Source organism: Equus przewalskii, chromosome 5 (assembly GCF_037783145.1).
Source record: "Equus przewalskii isolate Varuska chromosome 5, EquPr2, whole genome shotgun sequence".
In the NCBI taxonomy this organism is placed as follows: Eukaryota; Metazoa; Chordata; class Mammalia; order Perissodactyla; family Equidae; genus Equus; species Equus przewalskii.
The window spans coordinates 70379671-70387611 of record NC_091835.1 but is presented as its reverse complement, the minus strand read 5'-3'; the positions used below and the strand labels follow the sequence as shown (position 1 = coordinate 70387611).

The 7941-nt window shown below is 55.7% G+C and overlaps 1 protein-coding gene across 5 annotated transcripts; it reads right to left on the bottom strand.

The window, feature by feature from the left end:
* Nucleotides 1-2702: 2702 nt before the first annotated feature.
* LOC103558871 (keratin, type II cuticular Hb6-like) lies at nucleotides 2703-7928 on the bottom strand. Of its 5 annotated transcripts, none has more exons than XM_070621389.1 (5): nucleotides 7817-7928; nucleotides 6478-6603; nucleotides 4762-4982; nucleotides 3807-3838; nucleotides 2703-3243 (listed from the first exon to the last, which is right to left on the bottom strand). In XM_070621389.1, exons 1-5 carry the CDS (start codon nucleotides 7817-7819, stop codon nucleotides 3029-3031), a joined length of 597 nt encoding a protein of 198 aa, XP_070477490.1. In that variant the 5' UTR covers nucleotides 7820-7928; the 3' UTR covers nucleotides 2703-3028. The 5 variants fall into 5 exon arrangements, with proteins under 5 accessions (XP_070477490.1, XP_070477491.1, XP_070477492.1 ...); XM_070621390.1 differs by having other exon boundaries at nucleotides 2703-3228; XM_070621391.1 differs by having other exon boundaries at nucleotides 4762-4940; nucleotides 7817-7927.
* Between the last annotated feature and the right edge of the window lie 13 nt (nucleotides 7929-7941).

Below are 7941 nucleotides of genomic sequence, written 5' to 3'. Positions count from 1 at the left end.
TGCTGGGTAGACATGCTAAAGAGAGGAGTTTTGTGGGTACATGTGGACATGAGTGCAATGTGGGTGCACAAGTGGACTCATGTGCTGCTGAGGTGGGCTCACGGATGGAGAACTGGGCTGAGGTGAGACTGGTGATGGGCGGGTGCTGCTGGCTGTCACACTGGGGAGGTGCCCTCTGGCTAGGGGCCCGAGCTCTAGCCCCGGGCTCACCTACCCACCCCCACTGCTTTATGGGCACTCCGGCTCCAGTGGGGCCAGAGGAAGGCCAGTTGGCCTTGGACTTTGTAACGCCTTCTTCGAAGGTAGTCAAAACCCTTGCCCAGAACTCCAGTGAGTGAAACGTTAATTACATTTAGATAGCTCTTATTATGTTTAAGCACTCTGCCTACAGTAATATATTTAATTCTCAAACTGCCCTGTGACGGGTCCCATTCTTACTTTACAGATCAACTGTGGTGCAGAGAGGTTAAGCCAGGAGGAAAAGGAAAAAGGATAAATGAATCTTCACCAGTAAGAGCTGCGGGAGGGCGGGACTGGGGCCCGGAAACAGGGGAAGAGTTGGGCCAAGGTAACAGCAAATGGGGAACAGAATCCGACCTTCCTTCTCAGTCCAGGCGGGCCTGGTTAATACATCGCAGCTGAAACTGCAACAGGAGGATGACAATTAGACCCATCAAGAGACTCCCATGGGGTTTCCATAGGGCGAGACACGTTAATGGTGAAAGAAGAGGGCCCAAGACATCCGAGGACAGGCCAACAGGACCGCAGGGCCCAGCCCCGTTCACCTCTAGGCCTGGAGATGGACGGATGAGCGGTCACTGGCCTCGACGGGCGTCCATCAATGGACTCGAAGTTGCCTCCATCACGTTTAAGTGTATTAAGTGTGAGGCAGGCATGGGGAGCCGACAGAAGGTTCACCCCTTCTGGTCCTCCTCCTGCTGAGAAGCCACGACCGAACCGTGACGACCCTTTCCCTTCAGAAGTCACCCACTCACAAAGTTTGTAAATGGGCTGGTGACTGACTCTCCATAAATGCACCGTAAATAGCAGTTCTCTCCCTCCCCGGGCTGGAATGTGGCCCAGGGCCAGGGGAGCCACTCAGAGAATCTGTCCCCAAACCACAAACATTGCTGGTGGCCCACGTGGCCCTGGCCCAGCAAGAGTCTCAAATCCCACAGCCCTTGGGATCTCCCGGACCGACCTCAGGCTCGGGATTGGGAAAAGGAAAACGTAGGCGGCCAGCCCTGGGTGAGAGCTGCTGCGGAAGGCTCACCATAACCCTCCCGACAACTCCTAGTGGTATTCTCCCTGTGCTTCCCACAAAGTTCCTTCTCTGACATGACCAGCACAGCAGGAGCAGGAAAAACCTGACCTTGAAAATCAGAGAATGTCGTTACCTCCCAGCAAAATGTGGGAACTGGAGCCCGACCGACAAGTCCTACAGAGGGTGGCCCTGCTTTCAGGCAGTGCTAGCATTGGGAGGGTTGGTAAGAATGTTTACACAGTTGCTGTCACCCAGGATTGATCAAACAGGGCTGATGCGTGAGTCCTGTGGGGCCGTGTCCCCGACCCTTCAAGGTGGGTGGCAGCCTGCCAGCCAAGTTTGGGTCACATTCCTCTTGCATGAGACTGCTCTGTTTACCAGGAAGGGGGCCTTTGGGATACCTGTTCTCTGGGCAGGGACCCAGGAGAACACAGCAGACACCCTGGCTCTAGCATACCTTAAAAGGTAAACCCAGGGCGTCTGGCCAATGATGTACCTTAGCCCCACCCAGGGACATGGAAAGCAGTAGCCATTGTTCCCCGGATGTGTGGATGATGTAATCCTTTGTGCAAGAGAAAAGAATGTGAGCTCTCTGAACCGAGGCTTCTCCAGGGCCTATGTGGCAAGGAAAGAGCCCGGAAACCCAGCCCTTCGCTGGCCATCCCACTCCCCAAACTGGCCTGTCTTCTGCCCCCGAAAGTCCAGTGGCCACGTGAAAACTCAGACCAAACTACGCAATAGCCCTGATAGCAGAGGCAGAGCCAGAATCGCCGTCTGACTCCAAAGCCCACATTTTCCTCCACCATAGCTGGTTAGTAGGTTGTTCCCAGCAAACCATCAGATCACCTTTAAACTAGAACTCGGGCCTTAGCCACCTGACCGTGTTCATCTCCCCCAGCCCCAATCCTGCCAGGGCCATCTCCCTCAGGGCCTGTCCCCAAGTGCCCCTGGCCAGCCGTCCAAGGCTCGTCCTCCTCCGCATCCCACTCTCTTCTCCTGGTCTGTCTCCTTGTGTAGGGCCTGCCTCCCGCCAGGAACGTCTGCCCCAGATGGCCAGGATTAGAGTGTGGTCTCACTCACCAAGCGCTCTGACCCTCAGAGGGCTTTCAATAAGTATTTGTAGAGGGAGTAAGTGAATGAATGAATGCAGTTCTCAGCTCCTCTGCCGGGAAGAGCTGACTGCAGACCCCAGACTAGGGGACAAGCAGACCCTCTGCATGAATTAACCCTTCTGTGGCTTTCACGAGGGCCCTCTGATCACATCCCCTCCCCACCTTGGATCCTAGTTCTGTAATATCACCATAAACTGAAGTCATGCGGACCCACACACCATAAGGGGAGGGCGGCTTCTTGGTAGTGTTGTCGCCGCCCCAAGTCTGGCCAGCTTTGTCTTTGCTTCCCAATAGCATAAGGAACCAGGCACAAGCAGGCTGGCGGCTCAGTCCACTGCAGAACTTTTTATTGCAAAGGAGGAGTCCCAGGAAAAGAGGGATGGGGCAGTTCAGAGGGGCAGAGGGCTGGGCGCAGATAAGCCACAAGCCAGGCCTCCCGAGGATCACAGCATCCAGGCGCTCTCCGCCCTGGGGACGGGTCTGTCACCGACCAGGAATCTACATTCCAAGACCTTGCGCTCCAGGATGGGGGACAAAAGGGAGAGGTGAGGGGAGGGCCAGATCCGTGGGAGGGGGCGTCTGAGACACAGGGCCAAGTCTTCGGGAGCAGAAGCGAGGGTTCCTTGACTTCTCCGGGGCGGGGTAAGAGGGCTCAGCATCCGCGGGGGCCGGTGCAGCTGAAGGCCCCGACACAGCCGGGGGAGCCGCAGAGCGCGCAGCCGCCGCCAGGGGCGCTCGTCTCCAGGGAGCCCGCGGCAGGCGGCGGCGGCGGCGGCGGCGGCGGCGGCGGCGGCGGCGGGGGGGCCGCGCCCGCGGCAGAGCCAGGCCCGCAGGTGGGGGCGCTGCCCAGGGCTGAGCGAAGAGCGGCTGTTGGAGAGAGGAAACGCCCTCTTCCCCTCGCCCCGCCCCCATTCAGTCCCAGAAGACAGACAGACTCCTCCCCCGGGGGCAGATGCACTGACCCTCCTCCCCGCCAGGAGACAGACCTGCAAACTCGCTAAAGGAATAGACACACAGACCCCTTCCCCCAAGAAACAGACTCAAGAATCCCCCCTCCTTGAAGTCAAACACGCAGATTCTCCCCATCCGAGAATAAAACAGTCTCTTTTACAGGATAAAGCCACAGAACTTCCTCCTACACCCCAGGACAAACAGACAGAACCTCCCCCGACGAAGAACAGACCACAGGACCCCTCCCCCCAACACCTGTGAAAACAAAGAATCATCCCCAAGAGAAGAAATGGCCCCCCACCAAAGGGAGACACCCAGAGGAAGCAGCCCCAAGAAGTGCTGGGTGGTGGGTCCAGGGAAGCCACAAGCCCTTCCCAAGAAGATGCACGCGGAGGGGCGGGGGGGGGGCGGGGGGGAGCGGGGGCGGGGGGCGTCGAGATTTGACACCTCTAACCAAGTCACACCTCTTATTTACTTACTGACACTCCCGGTCCCAAATCCCAGACCAAGCCTTCGGGGAGAAGGAGGAAGCAGTGAGTGCCTCTGACTGCTAGGCAGAATATCCTCCTCCACGACAGAACCCTCCCGGCCCTCGGCAGACCCGCAGAGCTCTCCATCCTGCACCTCCTTACTGCTCTCGGATCCCCACACCTCTTTGAAGTAAAGACTCCTTCTGGACCTTTAAACTCAGTCCTTCCTGCTTTCAATTCAATAACTCTCCCCTCTATTGATGACTTCTTGGAAGAGGGAGAAGGCAACGCATCTACACTTTCTTTGGCCTCAACATCTTGAAAGGAGAGACCATGGTGGGGGGAGGGAGGGGCATTTTAAAGGATACCACAGAGAAGAGAGCTCAATTATCTGAAGAATATCGTTCAAGCCTCAGCCAATCACTTTCTACCTGCGTGTCCTTGAGGTGGTCCTTTACCCTCTGAGACTCAGTTTCCTCATCTGTAAAATGGGGATAGTAGCCCTCCCAGGGTTTTTGTGGGGGTGAGTAAACGTGGGAGGTAATGAATGCAGCATGCCTGTTGCGTGGTGGGCTCCCTCTCCCTCCCCTCCGCCTGGTGTAAGCAGCTGGAGGCTGCGGGGAGAGGGGCAGAGTTGAGAGGAAGGCACTCTACCCTGGGGACCTTACTCCACTGGCTGGGTCTTGGTCCCTGCAGCTGTCCTGATGGACACACTGGCCCCTGCTCTCTGATCCTGGGAGTGAATGACTTTATGAGTCGCCCCATCCCAGGGGCCAAGGGTGCTCACTAGCTGGGACCTTTCCAGAGGGCTGTAAGAGGGTAGGAAAAAACAGGCTCCGGGAGAATGAATCCCTGGATGCCCGGGTCTCCCTCTCCCCACCCCTCCCCAGCTGGTGAGGACCCAGGTGGGGACCTCCCTGTGTCCCTGCCTTCCTCGCTGTCCCGGGCACTGCCCAGCCCTCACCGGCTCTCCTCGCCCTCCAGCAGCTTGCGGTAGGTGTCGATCTCGAAGTCCAGGCCCAGCTTGACGATCATCAGCTCCTGGTACTCGCGCAGCTGCCGCACCATGTCCTGCTTGGCCCGCTGCAGGGCGGCCTCCAGCCAGGCCAGCTTGCCCTTGGCGCTGCCGGAGGCACCTTCCTCCTGCAGAGCAGGCGAGTCCTTGGCTGTCTCGAGTTCGCAGGGCTGGGGGCGAAGGGAAGACCATGGACAGAAGGACATCCTTGGCCCCCATGCCCCTCCCCTCAAGGATCCAGACCTTTCTCAGAGGCTGGAGGGCCAAGGAGGCATTAGAGAGCATTGTGAGGAGCGAGCACGCCTGTTCGGAAACGTGGGTTTAAATGTGTACCCCGCTCCCAGGGTGAAGATTTGGGGCCGGACATCTGGGACAGCTGAGAGAAAGCTTTTTACATCCAGTGTGGCGACACTTCTAATGTGAGCTCGGATCAGGAAGCATCAAATTCCCCTTAGCACGTAATGCACTGGGATTACGGTTTCATCAGAGAAACTAACAGGAGGAATATCCTTTCCTCGCAGGAAGCTCTAATGTGTAGTCTCTGGGGAAAATGATAATAATAAGTGCTTGCCTTGGTGAGGAGTGCTTGCTGCTTAGGGACCCGGGGGGGAATGAGCGCAGCTGTGGCTGGTGGGAGACTGAACCACGATGGGCCCACCCACTCACACTTCCGCCCCAGAACCTGAACAGCTTGTCCCTTCTCGAAGTCATTACTTCTGGAGAAGCGAGAGGCCCCCAAATATCCCTCAGTGCCTGAGACACTTGTAACTGCAGAAAGCAAGACAGACCGACAGGGAACAGAACCCTTTCCTTCTGCGGGCTGGAGCGTGGCCAGGGACTGGACGGAGAGGGCGGCTGAGGAGGGAAGCATTCCTGTGGGAAGCTCCCTCCGAAGACCTAAAGCCTGAGTCGTGAACACAAACATCTGCAGATGCCTGGCTGTGGGCGCCAAATGTTAAATATAATCAACAGTGTCCAGTTCCACAAGGAGAGATACACACTCCCATTTTCCTGAGACTGCTGGAACCTCTTTCATGTTTTCGGTCTTTCATTTCTTTGCTTTAGATAGAGACAGAGGTTCAGCACCTTTTCTCTTTCAAGGGGATAGTAAACGGCCCAGAACCCTCTGCCTCGGTGTCAAAAGAGGCAATACGGACTGGTGGGGACTGTGGCATACACAGGAGCATATCCTCCTGTGAAGACGACAGAGAAGGTAGAGTCCTCTCTTCTCCAGCCAAATACTACCATGTGGGATCATAGTTTAATAGTGCCAGATCTGCACATTTTTCAAGAGAACCCAAAAAACTGGAGTTCTAGGTAAAATCTTTTAAGTTCTGAAGATGGGCTCAAATTTAATGCTGTGTAAGATAAACAAAACACACAGGCATAAAAATGTACATACACATAAAAAACGATATAGAAACAAGCATACATATTCATCCCTATTTACCCACATGGCAATTACTTACCCACGTGAAATACAGAGTCCTAGGCAATGTAAGCCTGCCAGGCACCTGCAGCCACACTCCTGTTTGCCCAGACACTCACAACGAGAAACTCTGTCCATCGATTCCGAAGGAAGGGGGAGACGTCCAGTCTAGTTGTCACGAACAATGGACACACCCCCCACCATCAGCCCTCTGCCGCCCCTGCTCCCACCCTCACCTGACTCTTGGCGCCGTCCACCTCCACAGTCAGCCGCTGGATAGCCTGGTTGAGTCTGTTCAGCTCCTCCTTGCTGTGCCTCAGGCTCTGCGTGTGTTTCTGCACGGTCGCCTTTATCTCCTCACACTGTGGGGTGGGGGGAGCAGAGTAGGGGGGAGGCTCAGGGAGATGAGGGGAGCAGACAAGGGTGCTCGAATGAGGCAGCTAGACAGTTCCAGTGCCCACCCATCCGCCTTCCATCACGGGCAGGTCATCTAACTCCTCTGGGCCTCTCTTTTCTCCATCTGTAAAATGGGGATGGTAATCTTCCCCATCCCCAAGGGTGGTTGAGAGAATGAAATGCGCTTGTGTTGTGCCAGTGGTGGGTGCTCCACCAGGCCTGGGGACGCCAGAGGGAGCGTGGAGTCCGGCACAAAGGCAACAAGGCAGAGCAGCAATCTGTTTAATCGAGGCTTCGGACTCAGATCGCACAGGGTTTATCCCAGTAACAGGGTTAGTTAAACTCTAGGAAATCACTTATCCTCCCTTCATCACACAGGATCATCTAAATTAACACAAAAAGCATTTAATAAAATTCAACAATTCCTAATTTTAAAATACTTTTAAAAATCTAAGAGTATGAAGAAACTTCCTTAACTTGATGAATGCTCTTAATCAGTGACGGGGATCCAAATTCTGGATTCTTCCCCAAACCAAAGGCCACTATGGGAAGTGCTGTCCACAGGGACAAAATCAGAGGGCCTTTTCCCTCCCTGCGTCTTGTCCCCACATGCCAGCACATGACCAGCCTGGGCACAATAACTGACACTGGCACAGCCTCATGCTGTCCTGTCATTTACCTCCACCATCTCCTGGGGCCCCACGACCACCTGTGAAATAGGCCAGGTAGGTGTTGCTGCCTCCCTTATGTTTCCCTGGGCAAGCTGATGCTCATGGCATCTGCCGTGCAAAGAACTAAGGACCCAGAGGGACGTGAGTGGCCCTGCTGTTCAACAGCTGAGCCGGACTGCATCTTAAGCCCACGCTTTTTGCTCTACACCCTGAGAGACATAATGTCACACACACACTTCAATGCAGAGAATAGGAACTGCTCATGTCAGCCCAGTGCAAGTTTCTTTCCAAGGCAGACAGCGTGTGGGGCAACGGATATGAACAGACTGCAAAACGTCATCTCCCGCCACTCTCTGCCCTATTCCCACCGCCCACCCTCTCCTGCTCCCATTCCCAGAGGCTGTAGACACAGCAGACAAGCTTGTGCCTGGCTGGGGCCAACAGATCTAGGTGGAGTCCAAGACGCCTCCCCTGCTGTGAGCCCGTCAGCCACGTGGACGAGTCTCACCATGATGAAGGGAGCTGTGGTCTGCTCGACGCCTTCCTTGAGCACCTAAGCCCAGCTGCAGCCCGAGGAGCTCCCAGAATCCTCACCTCTGAGGACCAGGCCTCTCCTTCCTGGGGGCTTTGTGA

Bases quoted from the DNA above. Each gene is read 5' to 3' on its own strand.
- LOC103558871 (XM_070621389.1), bottom strand. The intron at 4,983-6,477 runs GTGAGGGTGGGA...CTTCGCCCCCAG, and splicing joins TGGACGGCGCCAAGAGTCAG to CCCTGCGAACTCGAGACAGC. The intron at 3,839-4,761 runs GTGAGGGCTGGG...TTCTCCCCGAAG, and splicing joins CTGGAGGGCGAGGAGAGCCG to GCTTGGTCTGGGATTTGGGA.